The sequence below is a fragment of the Dendronephthya gigantea genome, unplaced genomic scaffold (assembly GCF_004324835.1).
Source record: "Dendronephthya gigantea isolate DGI-Jeju-01 unplaced genomic scaffold, DenGig_1.0 000047F, whole genome shotgun sequence".
NCBI lineage: Eukaryota > Metazoa > Cnidaria > Anthozoa > Malacalcyonacea > Nephtheidae > Dendronephthya > Dendronephthya gigantea.
The window spans coordinates 266828-286499 of NW_021163057.1; the positions used below are offsets into that span (position 1 = coordinate 266828).

Here is a 19672-nt window from a genome sequence, read left to right on the forward strand (position 1 = left end):
TTTGCTTTTTGCTTCGATGATCGAGGAAGTGAGAATCATATGCATTATCTAAAAAATATCTTTCTTTTCGCATCAGCACCTAAAAACATGGGAAGTCTTCAGGCATTGATAAACCTACGCCTACAATACTCTGTAGGATTTCAATTTTGAAATCCTTCAGGATATTGTAGGCGTAGGTTCCTAATAAACAAAGTACTTGGCGCGGATAATATACCTACGTATTTTAACTATACTTATTTCCTGCATTGTAAGAATGTTCATGACGACGATGGGATGAGTTGTGTGGCACTTGGACATTTGATATGTTAAGAATGTACATTCGCATTGATACATAAGTACATAAAATCGATCTCTCACATTGAAGCTTATTAACGCTTTGGATGGATGTATTGCTTGGGTTGTGTCCAGGGACGGCGGAGCGTTATATCATGTGCGGGGGTTACATCTTTAATCCTACTTATGATGTTATAAAAACATCATAAGTAGGATTAAAGATGTAACCCCCACACTTGATATATATATAATTATATATATATATATATATATATATATATATAATATATATATATATATATATACAGTAGGAGGCAAAAGTTTGAGTCCAGTCGTTGTAGAATTCCAGTATTAAACCCTGGCAGTGTATTCGAGTAAGACATGCGTATTAGTGTTTCAGTACTGTAAACCATATTAATTACACACTGTTTTGGTCCTAATGATCTAAATTATAACAAAATAAAGTTCTTATTCCTTTACACTGCCCAAGATTGGTGGGAAAAAGGGCAAAGTGATGGTGCACAAGGACAAATAGTTGCATTAAGTATTGAGGGATTCTTTCCTCGTAAGATCGCAGAAAAAGTGAGAATTTAAAAAGGTGGTATGCAACTAACCTTGGAGAGGTTCGAAGAAACTAAATCCTACTCAAGCAAACTTTTAGCTTCTTCCGTCATGCTCGGTTTGGCAATATTGAAAGATATAATAGGATCCTAATTAAAGTAAAGTATCATCCAATTCTTCAAGGACATGGAATTTCATCTGGTACAAGGATGATCGCGTGTGTAACTACATGATAATCCCATAAACACCTGCACATCTTCTATGTGCCAGAAATCGTTTAGAAGCAAACTCGTTTTGGTGATCTCGTTCTCATGGCTTTCCACCTCAAATTCCAGATCTGAAACCTATCGAGTACTTGTAGGACCGTTTTAACCGGAAAAGGGCGAGGCACAGACCCGCCAGCCAGAATGACTTGAGGCAAGTGGTCAACGAATTCTGGCAAGGTATTAAACGTGCGACATTAAGAAACCTATGGAGTCTATGCCAGCAAGAATAAACGTCATTTCAAGAGCAAAAAAGAGGGACACTAAGCATTGACATGAAATGCATTTTTGCACATTAACATACGTAAAATGAATATCATAACGTCTCATAGTTGTTGTACAGCATGTATTTTTCTGTTTACTCGTGTACTTTTTTGTAGTTTACTTATTGGTAAGGTTTTCTGTAGAATATTAATATATGCTGCTAAAACAATGAAATACAGTCACTGGACTCAAACTTTTGCCTCCTACTGTATATATATATATATATATATATATATATATATATATATATATATATATTATATAGTAGTCATGCAAAACTACCCCTAAAATGGCTAAAAGAATAGTTGGGGGGTGGGGAGTAATCCTGAATTTACCCTGTTGGTTTCACATGCATGCAGGCACACAGTATAGCATAAAAGACAATTTTCCGGACATTTGGTGATTTCGACAAGGAGATCTTCAGTGTATCATTAGTATTAGTCAGCAATACCACCAATCCGAAACTCCCACGACAATAAATAACATTGGCAGTTTTCGCTGTCCTTCTTTTGGTCTTTAACTGTCCGTCTTGCGCATGCATGTTAGTTCCACAGGAATTAAATATACATGGCCATGGATAATATCAAAAAAGTCATATTTTCAAAACCATTAATAGAGAAATAAGAGAATGCCATTTGGGTCTGCAATAAATACACATTTTATTCAGCGATTCTTAGTGACAAATGTTTATTATATACTAAAACGTCAACAAGTCTACCAAATATCTGTATAGAAATGTACTATATACAAATACTAATTTTTTACACATGAAACGCATTTTCTCTCAGTTGCACTTTGTTTGTTTTGTTATATGCTCATACAAAATATCAATTATTTTCATCGTTCTTGCTTTTTATGTAGTATTTGTTCATTTAAATTCATTACATCTATCAACTAAGATGTCTTACTACACCTATTCATCCTTATTTCACATATACATACGCACACACATCAATAATAAAAAATTTAGCTTCATTTATTCAAACTTCATTCTTGTTTTACCAGGGCTTGTTATTTTTACAATTTTATTTTTGTCTGCATGTAAAAATACATTTATAATCATTTTTCGTTCAAATCTATTTTCATTGAATGTCAATAAATTGTTTACAATATTTCAATTTTTTCTTTAAAAATTTAACCTCATTTAAAACTTCATTCATTTTTGTTTTAAATATCCTAACTCAGAGGTATATTTATAATCATACACTTCATTTAAAACTTCACTTTTGTTTTAAATACTGAGAGGCGTTTAACTACCTCACTTCGTTTAATTTCATTTTACACCTTTTTCCAACTTTCAAATTGTTTCATGTTTTCTTATTTCTTCCGACAAGGGAGTCAAACTTGCTTGCCCATGTCAATATAATCTTTTAAACTCTTTCAATCTTTAATATCTGTATCACTCGTGAATTTGTTATCTTTTTAACAAATCACTAATATCTTCAAGCCATTATTATAAGCTTTAATGTGTTTCCTCCTTATTTTACGTCTTGCACGCATTTTGTCTCGTGTTTCTTTACTGGTTTCTTATATCATATTTGACTTTTCGTTGTGACTTTTAACGTAAGCTATCCGTGTTTTGTCACATTCCTTTTAATTTATTGTTTCCTTTTTAATTAATTCTATCTTTTTTTCCTCAATGGTTTCAAACTTTCATTTTACATTTCGTTGTCTGAATTCAGTTTTCTTGTGATGCAAAAATTTTTTTCTCACACCCCATATTCTCTTTTTAGTATAAATCCTTTTAGTTTTAACTTTTCCTGCATTATCCAACTCTATGCGGATCCCCTTTTATCTCCGGCATTTAACATAATTTTGGTTAAGAATGGCTTCGATTGGTTTACATCAATTGTTAATATTAATATCGAGGAATTTTCCAAACTAGGAAATGTTATAGAAAGTGTAATTTTTTCATCAATTGTAGTTATGTTCAAGGCACAGTCAGTAAAATATATAGGGCCTTGTAATATGAAATCACTGGTTCTGGAAAAATAATTGATACAAGATGTTATACTATTCAAAGATCGAGCCATTTTCAACCAAAATTAATCAGATATCTAGCTTTTTTATTTTGAAATCATACCTAGTACTGAACTTGTAACAAGTCCAGCCAGTGGTAATATTACACACATTAATACAGTGAACGACATGTTGAATTCATGTAAACCTCGCCTCTGAATAAACTGCTGAAAAACTTCAACTTGTACTGAACTTCTTCGTCTGAGAACTACTGGCGTTCTTCCACGACCATCGAGAGATACAAATTTACCTGACGAAAGAGGCTTGATATTCAGCTAAAAACAGAAAAATCTATAATGAGAATACACCATAATAGCATTATAATGATTTCCAAAATACTCCTATATAACATAAAGTAACTCGTAATGAGAGGAAAGAGCTTAAAACATGGCTTACCAGTTCTTTATCAGCGACTATCACTCCCTTAAATCTTTGGTAAAATAGATCAGCTAAGTAAAGCAGCTTGAAACAAGCTGACTGGGAATCATTAGTAGAACAACTCTTTACCAATATAACCATTCCTTTAGAAAATAGACTCCGCAAATAGTTTAAAGATATATCATAATCTTGTGCCCCTCGAAGCAATTCCTGACATCTTTTCAAGTAGTGCTTTGGCAGGTTTTCCTCTGAACACCATTTATCGTTTAACTTATCGTCTAGAGCAAAAATATACGTAGACCATTATTATAGAAATTGAGATATGCCAGAACACTTGATTAAGACAGTCGTATAGCCGGTGTATTTGAGAATTCAAATTTTAGTAATGATTGTTATAATTTTGCTATATCTGTACAGCGGTAAAATTTCAGTAAAATTTAGATTGTGGACAATTGGCCTTTTCCCGAAAGCACTGACCTCCAAAACAGAGATGGTAATGACAGCTTAACTCCAAAAGAATGTTATAATCAAAAATCCAACACGAATTCGTGGATTTATCCAAATCTGACTGTAGGAAACATTTCTCACTCATTCGCCCCCTGCGGCCCGGCCCCAATAAATTTGGGAAAGTTTGGTACCAAATTTCTTGCAAAATAATATCATATTTTCTATTTCAACCTGTTTTTAGAGACTAATCTACTATAGACAGTGACCTTTTTAAGTGCATGCAAGTTCCTGCATATGCCTAATGCCTGATCACATGCGTACTTGACAGTAACTATATACGTCATATATATATTCCAGAAGACCAGAACTTTCGATTTGGTCATGCATATATACATATGATATGATCATAAACGTGCAGATATCATGTATGGTCGTTATAATGTAAGATTTTAATATTAAGTCTGAGATGTCCACATCAGCTGAACCGCGAGACTATAAATATGTGTATACAAATAATGAATGTTTATGAGTGCAATGGAAAGAATATTTTCGCAAAGTGAAAGACGAAATGTTCCATTTAAAGAGGCGATAGCCGAGTTGAATGGGAAATTCCTCTTTCATCAAATTACATTTGGTACACCTTAAATTCGAGTTCTCAGGGACGAACAAACTTTCAGTACGCGTCCAAGACGGCACAAAGGTCCTTGTTCTTCGCTATGACAGTCAATAGCACAATTCCCCTCATGCTTGCATGCATACGTTTGGGCCAATCAATTAACTTAGTTACCCTTAGATGTAACTATACCAAGCTTTAACTTTTTAAAATCATTAAGCAAATTACGGCAAACATAAATATACTATTCACGTTTACAACTTCATTTGTTTGAATTGTCACAAGTGGAATTTGTTACGTTTGGGCATATCATATATAATGAATACGTGTTGAATACGCCATTTTATATATATATATATATATATATCTATTTACATTTATATATGATCTCACAAATTCTCACCATGCGAGCTCAAAACTTCAAAGCAATATATCTATATATCTATTATTGTCGTGTTTATAGTGTACATTTCTCGTGACATTGTTTGGAGATATGAAAATATTGCATGACTGTATAATTATATTGAGCACCCTAGAAAAAACTTATATCAATATCAACATTCGCGCATAATTATGATCGAGATTATCATGTATGCATATAGTCTAGATCATCATAGTTTGAATAGAGAAGATGCGAACTCGCATTCGAATAAGAGAAGAAAACTATGAATTGGTATTGCAGATGCATAAAGAATGAAAGAGTATATACGATCTTGGCGCTGCATGACACTGTAGAGTGCATGTAGAACAATGACGTCGATGCAAATTACAAGTAGTATAAACAAAACACAAACATACGAAACAAAATACCACCTAAAATCTATTTTGATTTGAGTTTCCTTCTGCCGGATTTTGACAAATTGAGATGAAAGATTCATCGTATAGTAGTATAATTACCTATCAAAACCACAAGATGCTATACAAATCTAATCCTGTACAAAACCCCGGCTAATCGCGGGTACAATCAGTCAGTAGCGTATAACCGGCAGCGAATAATGAAAGTAGTTTTGTTGCGTAATGTATCTGGGCAACTCAGCGAAATATATAATAACTTCGTAGCCGATTAGCTACCTTAATTATCTCTCGAAAGCACGGAAATCGATGAGACATTCAATGCAACCAACCATATACCATGCATCTATACAATCCCGAGTTATAAAAACGTAATGTCGACATTTAAATTTGGTAACCTACCGAGACGGATTCCAGGCAGACTTTCCTGGAGATATCGTTGAAAGAATTTGATAACTCGAACTCTGGCCTGGTAATGACGAGCTTGAGATGCCAAAGAATCAAGTGACGCCTCTTTAAGATAATGAACCAAGGACTCAACGTCGGTCCACGATAGCTTCCCTCGTCGCTCCAAAATGCGAAACCACTTCAATGGATTTCGGCTCTCTAGATCTGAACTCGACAGGTCATTTCTGAACGAAAATTCAAATACGTCCTTTTCCCTTTCACCGATTTTGCCGTAGACGTTAAGAAGTAGACTGTCGTACAACTTCCTAGGTGACTCCAACGTCCCGCATCTACCGTTCTGTTTTATTTGACTGAGCATATATTATATAGAAACAAAATACAACTGAAAGCTTTCCCGCAACCCCGCTAAAAGACGGGTCGTTTAGCCCACGGTATCATATAATATACGTGTTGACGGGGAAAGCTGAAAACGAACGACGATGATTGGCTACTTGGCGGATGTCGATTGGAAAAGCTAGTTTATTGCCCTTTTTTGGGCATGCATGCATCCATGCATGTATAAAACACGCGGTATATGCCATACATTAACAGGGAATTATAAGGCCGGAATCTGTGCATCGCAATAGGTGCCCAAAAAGAAAAAGTTTCCCTTTAATAATAATATACCGGTAAACAGGACTAAAATTACGCAAATATTATTTGTCTGTATCATCTGTCAGTACCTTTTATACTGTTTCAAAATATAGATATAGAACAGGATATGGTGCAGCACTTTTCAGTATTGAACAAATAAAGGTATATATAAAGAAATATAGAGCAGCACTTTTATTGAACAAACAGGCTGTTTAGAATATACATTTCATGTCTGATCGTAACTACATGCAACAATTGTCTATCATTTATAATTTAATACTTACGAATATACTGAACATGCACAGTGGCGTAGCCAGCCTGACGATTTTGTCCCGCCATGTAAGTTTCGTGTTATTATAATTATTCATGTCTTTAGAAATTCATTGTTTTCACACTCAATAAATACCAAAATATTAGCATAGCGGGACATATAGTCAGGCTGGCTACGTTACTGAACATGCATGAATATTCCCTATATAGACAATAAAGCTTAATTTACAGAATTATTACCGCTTATACATGCAGTAATTTTTAGGCAAACTAAAAATCTATAATATTAATAATTACTAAACCCTCTAAATATTTTACTAATACATGTTTACAATTATCAACTTATATCAAACGTGTAAAAATCAAAGATTAGGTTGTGTTCAAATTTCTTTAATAACATAGTCATACTAGAGAATGATACACACCTAGGTATTTAATACTCATGATACACTCGACAGGGCGCTATCGCCTATCGTATAAACTGCTAAGTTTAACCTCTACTAATGGTATGATACAATACATGGTATCAAAGCAGTTTTCGAGGTTGTTCACCGACGAGAATTGTCGCCCGGCGTAATCGTGGCATGCCGTCTCATGCGCACGTTATTGATATATGTGCATTAATTTGCAATATTATCATATATCTGTACTAACATCAGTTTAGTCTTCGTATACCTTGAATCGAAGAGCTTTTCGAGGCTTTCACCCGACAGTCCACATATTGGAAGCTCTCAATATGTGTTTGAGTGTTTATTCATTTGCCTCTTAGGTCTAACATGTATCCTTTTGTACATTTTGTATCAAAAAGATTCAAAGGCTGTGTTGCAACCTTCGACGTAATAGTATAGGAGTTTCCTACACCGCATTGTTTTGCGACGTAACCTCTAACATAATCCCAGAGCGGTGCATGTTAGCGGTAAGTCGCATGACAGTAATCTTCATACACTCCTTCACACATTACGAATCAACAATTCGTCACAATGTGGAGTTTTATAAAGTAGGTTTAACATATCTTTATGTCAAACAAAATTTTTGAAGTTGTGTTACCACATTCTTCATTGAGAAAGTGAAACCCGAGGGAACACTTCTCGTACGTGTTACTTACACGCACTGATTTGAGGCAATATGTGATGCAATACATGGTATCAAATAAGTTTTCGGGCATCGTTTGCATCTGCCAGATAACCGCTGCCAGCAACTCGCTGTCCGGTTATCATTAATTTACAATTTAACAGCGAAACCTCTCTCTATGCATCTTTTATGAAGATGTTCCGAGGTTACTTACGTCATTCTTCATGAGGGCTTCATGCACCCCATGAGGAAATAGTGACCTTATCGCAATTTATATGCACCACCGTTTGTTTTATGACATCAATCACACATCGTCCATTATTACAGCCTCCACCAAGGATAATTTTAAGGCTGTCTTGCGACGTTTGTCACAATCGTAGCAGCTTCATGCACTACATGCTTCAGCTTAATGGACTACGTACATTATGCTCGATAACCTTCGCACTCGCTAAAGGTTTATCATTGTTACACATTTTAACCTACCTCTTAGCACCTCTTGTTTAGTAAAGATGGTTTCGAGGTTTTGTTAAAACGTTCTAAACATTAGGTGTCTCACACACCAACATTTTATCATTTATCATATTAATTAATTTACTCAGTGCACTCCCTTTCGAAGTTGAGTACAGCAGAAAGCAGTACCTCGCGAACGCAATAATAACTCTAAGGCTTATATATATAGCATTACTACCATTAGATCAAAGATGGCTCCTATTCGTTTTAAAGCCCGCCAGTCGCCACTATAAGTAAATTCAGTTTTCGTCATCGAATTGATTGTGTAAATGACAATAGGAAATTGCTAATTTTAGTTTTCAATCTCTCTTTTTGTGCATATCTTACAAAAAGGATTTCGAAGTTGAGTGCCCCATTTCCTACCCTGCACAATCTATCAGCAAACAAGCATTCACCAGAAATGCATGAGGTAAAGAAAGTGGGAGGCAAGCATCCGTTTACCACCATGCATCCAAGTTTGAAACAGAAAAGCCGAAAAGGACGTCTACATAAACACTAAGGAACCATCTTCAACCTACGACGAAGTTAAATAAGGTGACTCGATACAGAGACAACAAAAACGAATTTAAACATATTTTGAGAGAACCGAAATTTTTGAAAACTGTATCGATCCATCTTAATCTAGCCAGTCTGTGCCAAAAAGTCACAATTAGGCTTGGTTTAACATGTGTCGTAATTTATCAGCGACGGCGATAGTTATTGTCGGTATCATTCTTGCATGAAATGTTTTAATTGGTAACTGAAATAAATTATTTACTGATTTATTCTTTGAAAAAATATTGATCCACACGCTATCCACACACAACATACAAATTTGTTGGTCATCGTCGTTTCATTGATCACCGACATTAGGGAACTTAAGACACACCAAACGCGGACGTGAAATGAAATAAGCGGATTGAGTGTTAGGAACCCAGTTTTAATTAGTTTTACATACAGCTCTGACCTTGTTTACCATAAAGTGTCCATAATTTTTATTCCTGTAGTGAAACTGTGGAAATTAAGACAGTACTACTTCACGTCCTTAGATTTGATGTATCTTAATGGATCGTAGAACATCGCCTATGAATTACGACATATGAGAACCATGCTTTATTACATAATTATACTTCATTTTATATACATTAATCTTCCCGCCATCTCATCATACCTTGCAAGCTTGAAAAAAGCCCAAGTAGAAAAGTAAAACATAGTCTCACATGAAATTCAAACACTTCACGTGAGCTGCGTCTGTGGGATATTTCCTGCTGAACTGCTGGCATTTCATGATCAGGCCTGACCTTCGGATTGACCGATTTTCGTGTAAGTATACGATTATCGTGAGCAAAAAATTTACCAGATGGCAATAGCTTAATATTCAGCTAAAAGAGCAATAAGAAATTATGAGATCTCGCCTTCATTGTAATAAATAAACTTATTTGAAATATACCAATTTATTTTACAATAAAGTAAAAACAAATTCCGAATAAACAGGACACCTTGAGAGTCAAAATATATGAATCCAGTAAGACACAGGTTAAGACTGTAAATTTTCGACTTTATTTTAAAGTCACTTCACTTTACTTTCAGTTTAAATTGACGGCTGGTCATAATTTAATTTACAATAAAGACAAGGATAAATGGGTTGATTTTTAAATTGACAGATCACTTACCATTTCGTCGTTATCAATGATCATTGCCTTAAATCTGTGATAAAATAAGTCCGCCAAGTAGAGAAGCTTGAGACAAACTGACTGCAACCCATTACTAGATGGCAAAACTGGAGAACAGCTCTTTACCAAGAGAACGACACCTTTGGAAAAAAGGCTGCGAACACAATTTATAGATAAATCGCGATTTACTCCTCTTCCTCGAAGAAGTTTTCGACATCTTCTCAAGTAATTCTTCGGCAAGTTCTGTTTTGAATACCATTTTTCTTGAAGTTTATTGCCTTAGTACAATAGTACGAAAAAAAAGTTAATTCATTGTTGTAAAGGGTGCATGAAAAAACGCAACCACTATATGAATATTCCCATGAGCATTCGTTTTGGTCGTTTTCTATAGTCGAACACAAAAAATTAAGTATTCATGAATACTTAGTGTATCTTTGTAGACTATCGACATGCATAAATGCATAATTTATATTGTTTCTATTTCCTTGCGAATTCTATACGACTACAGTTCAATTTCATTAGACCATGCATTTTGTTTAAAAATGTGAGACACAATGTTGACATGAACAGGATCTTTCGAACGTACGGGACACGCCGAAACACGCAAATCGATTAAAGTTCTAAATCCAAGCATAATTTAAAACACTTTCGATTTTCGCCACCTGTGAACAACATTAACAAACATCTCTCGCGGACAAAAATGTTTAGTGTATAATTCGCATGTAAGCTTTAAATGTTAAATAATATGTATATATATACTTAATTATGGATATCAGATATGTGTAATAATCATTGAACACAAGTCACACAACACGTTTTCGCAAAGTATACCGTAAATAAACGAATCTGTGAAGGTTCGAATTATTCAATTATTCAATCTGTGAAGGTTCGAATTATTAAGGGCTTTCTATTTTGCCTCAAAATACATGTATGGTCATCGTTAGTATTCGTTACTTACAAACTATGCTTTTGTCAAAGTTTGTCGTTCAACGTTTATATAGGCGTGAAATTTGACAAATAGTTTCTATATTACTCACGGCAAACCACTAACTTTGTAAGGAAATACTGTACTTATAGCACATTGCATTCTGCCATAATTATACAACTATAGTTTCGGTTCCATCAAGACAGGTACAGTGGGAAAATCAGTATAGTAATACAGTACAGTACTACATTATTCCATCGTATAGAGTATATAGTGATTCTGGCATCAAAAGAAAAATTGTCATGTAATGACATAGCTACTTGTATGTATAAGTAATATGAAAGGCACCTTCGATAATACGATAGCCATTTGTTGTGTATTTTAATAATTATACATATAAGATTCCGATTCCTCTTATTTCGGAGATTTATGGCCCGATTCATCTTTGAAGACCCCAACTTATTCGCTACCACTTATCATGTATTTATCTACAACTAAAAATTGATGTGACTGGTGTATAACTGCAAATTGCTAAGTGTGATTTCACCCATAACAGCAACAATTGTGAAATAGTCTTTATATAAAAGGCAAAAAAGCGAGACAATTGAAATAGCGATGGAAGTTTATACCTTAATTCATCGCTCGATTGTTATACACATTTTGAGTGGCTATTTGCATGCGCAATAATATTCTGTAACAGTTCCGATTATAGGCCCAAGCAAACTTAATTATTGGAGAAGGTCATCTAGTATTTACGACAAAAATGAAGGCTTAGCTAGCAAACATACTTAGACGTAATTCAGGGAATTTTGCTTGAAGATGCTTCTGAAAAAATGTAATCACTGTAATTCTTGCTTGGTAATCCCGAGCAACAGTTAAGAGTTCCTCAAGCGATGCTTCTTCGAGAAAATCGACCAAGCAGTTAACGTCGTTCCACGACAATCTCATTTGTTGTTCCAAACAGCGGAACCATTTCAGTGGTTCTTGGGTTTCCAGAACTCGCATTGGCATATCATGCCTAAATGAGAACTCGAACAAAACCTTCTCTCTATTATCAAATTTCTGCGAAATGTGTACTAGTAAATTATCGTATAATTTTCTAGGTGACGCTAGAGTCTCGCATCTTGAATGTCTATGTTGAAGTTCAGCTTGCATAACAAATACAAAATAAAGAAGCCTGGTCGTACACAGCCGCCAACTCAGGCGAATAAGCCGCTGACGTCCGTGGATGGGTATTATTTATTGCACAATTCAGACTAGTTCCAGGACCTCTGTGTACAAGTTCCATGCACGTCATGTGATTTGATTCTTCGAAATCAGTTACTAAGAATTCTTATAATTAATTGAATTTTATTTTGAGCCAGAGTAAGCACTTAAAATAATCACAATCGGGAGCAAAATTTTCACTTGAAAGCTCCATTGTCGGTATTTTGATTTGCGATGTAATTAAATTAAGCTTCTCTACGAATTATATTTATGCAAGTTATTTTGTTCACGATTTTGAAATTTCGGATGAAGGTAATGACAATTCAGTTTTGTCGAGGATCTGACTAAATGTCTTCTGATTTGTTGCCGGATTTTTATACTTAGATCAGCTGGAAGGACCACTGTATTTGTAAAATTAAGCTAGGTTTACATTTTCGAATTTTCTCAGCAATCACAGTTGGAGTTTTAAAAGGACTCGATGGAAATTTGAGGAAACAATAACAGTGGTCAACACCAAGTAATTTCACTGTGACATCGGCTACAAAACCTGGTTATTAAATTCAAAACTTGGCTATTATAAGTCTTGTAACAATGAAAATTTCTAAACATGAACACAAAAACTTTCACAGTATAAACTGGGTCTTAATCTTGGTGTATATATATGCATGTTTCACTTCCTGCTTGGCGATTTCATAACCTTTCACCCTTATTCAGAGATCTGGGAACAGGATTGGTGGAGACTATAACACAGTTTGCATAACCTCTTCGACAGTGTTATTGTTGCTAGACTGCATCGAAAACAATTAAAAAACTTGGATCATATTTCCAATATCACATGCTGCCCATATTTAGAACGCCAGAACTTAAAAATAGGCAATTTGTGGACGTGATCTATAAATCCTCAAGGTTGGAGTTCATAAGGAAGTTGATATCCCCAGTCGTGTTATAGGTAAAGTTGAAGTCTGTGAAGCCACAGTCGAAGAACCAAGAAAGAAATTGTCACAGGAAATATGACTTTTACAAGAGAAGTATCCCACGGACGCAAATACCATCCCTGGCTATATATAGCTATATAGTTCATTAATTCAAAACAGAACTACATTGTGTAGCACTTTTATTGAGTAAATCAAACAAAGTGTTTTATAAAATGCACATTTCATGTCTGATCGTATCTATAACAATCTATATTATCTATATATCATTTATAACTTACAAACAGATACTGAGATACATGCATGCATATCTACACTAATCTTAATACAATCGAGTATATATAGTAAATAATTAATACAGAATTATCGGTGCAACTTACAGCTATTTTTAGGTCATTAATAAAAGCAAAAAATCTATAACAATTACTCAGCCTCTAAAATACAAATAATTTATAATAATGGATACAAGTATAAGAATGATTTTAGTTGCATAACTAAGATTATAAATATATATCACTGACACTTAGCTTACAATTGCAATCTTATATATAAAAACCGACAAAACGTGTAAATATATCAAAGATTTGAAGGAAGTGTTTTTTAACTTCCGTGATATTGAAAACCGTACACATGCACCTATTCGATACCCAGGTCAAACTTGACAGGGCTATAGTATACATAAAATACCGGTCTAATCTCTACTGAAGCTATAAAACCATACGGTATTAAAGCAATTTTCGACATTGTTTACCGACGACCGTCGACATATCGTCGCCGTAATCGTGGCCTGACGTACGTCCTATGGACACATTATTTTGATACTCGCATTAGCAAGGTTATAGTGTATCAATATTCTATAACATCAGTTTAGCCTATTCTGCAGTTTTCGCATAACTTCCATCAAAGAGCTTTTTGAGGCTTTTACACGACATTTTTACGAGCTTTCTACACCCGTATTATTTTGCGACATAACCTTAATTCAGCTAATCATGCATATAAACTTTGTGATATTCATGCAACAAAGAGAATTTCAAAGTTGTGTCGGCTTTTGGTCGCACTACAAACATCTTCATTTCCACATTATGAAATACCGAATCGTCATAACGTTGGATTCTATGAAGTTTATGAGACAATCATAATCACCAGAGACAATCATAATCATCATAAGTGCAACCAAACACTCGAGCTCAGAATTTTAAGGGACTATCTGAGGAAACCCTATATCAGTATACTTATACTATATAGTATACGTGTTGCGTACTATGTTATTTAGATGCATTTCTTTGCATCTCGATAACCGCTGTCAGCGACTCATTGACTTGCCCGATTATCGTTTAATTACAATTCAGCCATAACCCCTCTCCCTACATCTTGCGTTAAGATGATGAGGATGTGTTACGGCTTTATCTCATGATACAGAGAGGTACATATACATCCCAATAACATAATAGTGGTTTGACTGGTTTCATGCACCCAAACTGGCTACACACCTGATCGCAGTTTACATGCAACACCATATGTTTTACGACATTCGTCTTCGCGCAGCCCATCATTATATACACCTTCTAGCGAGGATAATTTTGAGGCTGCCTCAAGACGTCCGTCACACGTTTGGGAGCTTCGTACACTTAACTCTGTTACGACATCTAGTTTAATGCCATCGTTTTTCTCGGATAACCCTTCGCATTAGCTAAAGGTTTCGAGGTTTTGTTAAAACAATTACAATATTGGGAGTCTCGTAAACCGCCATTTTCTTTTTCAACCTCTCTCCTTGTGCATTTTGCAGAATTCCGAGGTAGAATTTAATGCAACATTAGTTGCATATGGCGGCCCACACACTGCCATTTCACACCCAGCCTATCAGGCTTGGCAATACAATCTTATATACAGTCTTACAATTTACTTTTGCATTTAAGACAAGATTGAAGCTGCATGGCTCCTTTTGTTTTCACTGCTGCTAAACTTTCACATTTTGTTTCAGTCATGAGATCGACTGTGTGATAAAAAGGCAATCAGTAAGAACTAAATCATGCACAATTATTCAGCACACATTCGTTAAGAAGTAACTAGCAGGAAATCAACCAGGCATACTGATTCTTGTTCACTAGAGACAACTATATCTAAAGTTAAAAACTGAGATGGCCTATATATAAATTCCTTCCATTGAAATTAAAGGTGACTCGATATAGTAAAAACCTAAAAGAGATCGTAGGTTACACCTTTTCAAAAGGAATACCGGAGTTCTTAAAAACTGTATCGATCCAACGTATATGATGTGGCTCGATATGGTTTTCAAAAATCCAGGTGCTCAACAATTTGAGGTGTTCAAACTACGTGTTTATATAAATTATTCAACGGATGTTGGGTTTGTTAATTTTCGTCTCTACATTTGAATCACTATTGAACTGCGCACGTTCAAATTAGAAAAGAGTTCGGCCTTTGCTACGGCGACATACGTGAACGAAACGTACACCGAAATCACCTATTAGCCGAAAAAAAGTTGCCAACTGAAAGAACGGTGACCCCCAATTTTTTTCGTGCATCATTTAAATGGAGAAAAACCAACATCTAGCAAAATATGAGAAAACAATCTGTGAAGCCAGATTTTTGAAGAATCAAAAAATGTCCGTTCTTCAAAAAAATTTTTAGCATCACGGGATATTTTCGGTATTAGAAAGTTTGTTTTTCTTGGAACAATACTGCATTCTCAAAATTTAGGTCACGTAGGATACCGTATAAAATGAGAAAAGTCAATCGTTCGGTATATTGCTTTTCTAAAAATGGAAATTCCAATAACGTGAATTTGCTCACGCGGTAGGGGTTGTGATAAACTTAGTTGATAACTAGATCGAGACACCTTAAACCAGGCCGCACACAACGCGATTTATCGTACGATTTTAGTCGGTCGATTAAATCCTTAGGTGTACGATGACACTTCTAAGCGATTTTAGTCGGCAGATTGTAATCGGAATACATCAAAACAATTTGATATTAGCCGATTAAAATCGTACAACAAAGCCGGTTTTCCACTAGCGTTATTTTTCGCGCGAAGCGACTTTATTCCTTTGAATTTGGGCAATTTGTTCCAGATGGTTGCAGTTGAAAGCTCTCAAACAAAAGAACAACGTCGCTTCGCGCGAGAAATATCGCTAGAGGAAAACCGGCTTCAGTGGGCCTGGCTTTAGTGCAGTTACGCTATATCGAATAAATTAAATTACCAATAATAAATTCCAAACATTACTTTTCTCAGCCCAGCTTTCATCATACCCGGCAAGCTTTAGAAAAATCCACGTAGAAACATGGAACATAGTCTCATGTGAAAACCAAATACTTCACATGAACTGCGTCTTCTGTTTGATATTTCGTGATGAGCTTGAGCATGCATTACAGGTTTGAATCCAGGATTACAGGAGGTTTGCCCACGAATAAGACTACGATTATCAAGAGCCAAAAATTTACCAGATGGCAATGGTTTGATATTCAGCTAAAAGAAGATGACACGTAAACGTCAGAACGGCTTAGATCCTAGAACATGATAACATAGAGCAATGCATCTCACTCATATCAAAAAATGTAAGAAATTGAAACGATTTTAATGAAATTAATATTGCATGATGGACAAGTTAAACAACATTAAAGGAGCACTTACTAGTTCTTCGTGATCAATTATCATTCCCTTAAATCTATCGTAAAATAAATCGGCCAAATAGAGAAGCTTCAGGCAAACTAAGTGCGAAGCATCACTGGATGGCGGAGAACATATAGGAGAACAACTCTTTACCAGGAGGATAACACCTTTTGAGAAGAGGCTGCGAACACGATTTATAGATAAATCGCTATTTATAGGTAAATCGCTTTCACGGAGCATTTTCCGACATTTTCTTAAATAATTTTTCGCCAAGTTGTTTTTCGATGACCATTTTCTTTTTAATTCTTCTTCTGTAAAGTTAAAGACAAAATAAATTTTAATTACTCGCTGTTATATGTGCATAAATTATTACATGTCATTTCATAAACGCAGATAAAATTCATTGATTTTTCAGCGTTCCTCAAAGGTGTTTTAGTTTCAATTTCGTCATACCATTAATAAATCGTATGAATGTCGTCACCATGTCCATAGGTTATAAAGATCGGTATCGAATTACGTTCCGGAAACGCGCGGAACAATTCAATTTTAAATTCAAGAAGAACTTTCGATTTTGACAATGTGTAAACAAGATATCACTGCCATTGCCACTGATGTTTTGAACTGAAATACTATCTATACTTTCTAATAGACATATATGCCTAGGCCTATTAATAATTGAATTGCTATAATACTGCATGTCTACTGTAGTTCTCGCAGTGTTTAAACTTCAATAGCCGATCATTCAATAGCCGAACTTATAAACGCGAAGTCTACCCACTTAGTCGAAACTTTTCTTTTAACTGAAGGGTTACCTTATAAAACAAAGCTTTTGTCGTCTGGTTGTATAAACCAGGGTAAAATGATACAATCTTATATTTGTTTGTATACCGCTAAAATATATATAGCTTTGAACAACTTGCAAACGAAATATAGTTGTCTCTTAGCATTCAAGTGCGTCATTATATATAACTCATGCTAGCTAGTATATATAGTGGGATACAGCACTGTACTGTATATGTATTGCATAAGCTAAGACTAGTCTGCAGAGAACATGCTCATTTGCTCAATTAAGAGAAAATATAGCAAGGATGTTAATAGTATCGCCATCGGTTTGTTTGAGCGAATTTGTGGCCCAAGTCATGCTTAAAAGCCTCAAAATGTTCGCTAAGAACTTAATACTTTTGAGGGTGTAAAGCCGTTTTAAAGTGTAAAAGAGATCTTCAGACTCTTGTACATCGAACATCATGTTAACTTCTCGATAGCTGCATGCGAAGACTAACATTTCCTATTCTGAATCAGTCAATGTTCTTGCGTAGACAAACATATTAAGAATACCTATTCAAATCATAACAAAAGTACATACTTAGACGTATTTCAGGGAATTTTGCTTGAAGATGCTTCTGAAAAAATTTAATTATACCGATTCTTGCTTGGTAATCACGAATAACAGATAACAGTTCGTCACGCGATGCTTCTTTCAAAAAACCAACTAAAGAATTAACGTTGCGCCACGACAATTCCATTCGGTGTTCCAAACTTTGAAACCACTTCAATGGCTTTTGCGTTTCTAGAACTTGCATAGGCAATATATATCTGAACGAGAATTGGAACACATCCTTATCCCTCTCATTGAATCTCTGGGAAAGAGATATAAGCAAATAATCGTACAATTTCCCAGGAGAGTCAAGTAGATCTAGTTTTTCGGGTTGCATAATAGATACAAAGGAGTCTGTTTCCGCTGCCAGGGCAAACAGACAACGAATACAGAGGCTGGTGTACTATTAAAAATGCAGATTCCCCGTCCCAGGTCCTATACAAACTCGTCGCACACTTCGTGAAGTATCTGATTGGCTTTGGATGGCCTGAAATTTTACCCGTGTAACGTAATGATTGGTTCACTTCCAGCTGGAGAAGGGGCTTATACCCATCCCACTAAATAACGAAGGGTAAACAGAAGACCCAGTGTCAGTCAACTTCATACGTTTTCTTGTATTAGTCTTAATTTAAAGAACTTGCAACTAATTTTAAAACGTATATATGAGCGCGAATTTGCTCAGTTGTACCGTATATCGACTACTCGTTCATATCTTTTAAAAAAAGAAAATTGTAACTATAAATCGAAATTTCACTGGAAATCTCATATCGTGACATATATTCTTAGGACACTCTCTAAATGCCTTGCGTGAATATTCATTAGTGTTTATACCTGCATTTTGCACCCGCGATGGCATGCACGATATTTTTGTGGTCGGATTCCTAAATTCTGGACAAAGCTAAATATCTTTGGTTTTAATCAGCCTGCACATGGAGAAAATGTACTTTCCTGTGTCCTTGTGAAATACAGTTTTTACCATACTATAGTTTTAGACTTTCAAACACAGAAGATCAGCTAGAAGATGAATTTAGACGTTTTAAAACAGGGTCCATACATGACGAATATAGTGATTCTCCCACAAATTTAAGAATGAGAATTGAGAAATATTATTAAATATTATTAAATATTTTGTTTATGCCCGTAAATAACCTTTTCCCGCATCTTCACGACAACAAATTGAATTTTAGTGGGACCGTTCGACATGCATGGCCGCCATTGTCTTCATTCTTCATATCAAACGAATTCAATGTATGCATGGTATGTAATCATAAATCAAAAAATTTAAAAGAGGATGCTTTTTTACCTTTGCATAGCTTTGCCTCAATGCAATGGCCATGCGAACAGCGAATTTAGATTGAGAAGCGATAAGAGCCATAAGAGATTAGGGAGAGTAAACTCAGGAATTATATAGAGAAAATCTGCCAGGGCCGGATTAACCTATCGCGGGACCCG

The 19672-nt window shown here is 35.2% G+C and overlaps 3 protein-coding genes across 3 annotated transcripts; all 3 read right to left on the minus strand.

Annotated features, from left to right (window-relative positions):
* Nucleotides 1-2005: 2005 nt before the first annotated feature.
* On the minus strand, nt 2006-6417 carry LOC114527851. Its single transcript, XM_028549554.1, has 3 exons — nt 6013-6417; nt 3777-4036; nt 2006-3655 (listed from the first exon to the last, which is right to left on the minus strand). The coding sequence occupies exons 1-3, from the start codon at nt 6374-6376 to the stop codon at nt 3428-3430; spliced, it is 852 nt and encodes a 283-aa protein (XP_028405355.1). The 5' UTR covers nt 6377-6417; the 3' UTR covers nt 2006-3427.
* A 645-nt stretch (nt 6418-7062) lies between these two features.
* LOC114527842 lies at nt 7063-12270 on the minus strand. Its single transcript, XM_028549545.1, has 4 exons — nt 11868-12270; nt 10155-10432; nt 9653-9863; nt 7063-9564 (listed from the first exon to the last, which is right to left on the minus strand). The coding sequence occupies exons 1-4, from the start codon at nt 12232-12234 to the stop codon at nt 9527-9529; spliced, it is 894 nt and encodes a 297-aa protein (XP_028405346.1). The 5' UTR covers nt 12235-12270; the 3' UTR covers nt 7063-9526.
* A 1103-nt stretch (nt 12271-13373) lies between these two features.
* On the minus strand, nt 13374-18612 carry LOC114527781. The gene is made up of 3 exons (XM_028549473.1): nt 18209-18612; nt 16867-17156; nt 13374-16701 (listed from the first exon to the last, which is right to left on the minus strand). The coding sequence occupies exons 1-3, from the start codon at nt 18555-18557 to the stop codon at nt 16495-16497; spliced, it is 846 nt and encodes a 281-aa protein (XP_028405274.1). The 5' UTR covers nt 18558-18612; the 3' UTR covers nt 13374-16494.
* Between the last annotated feature and the right edge of the window lie 1060 nt (nt 18613-19672).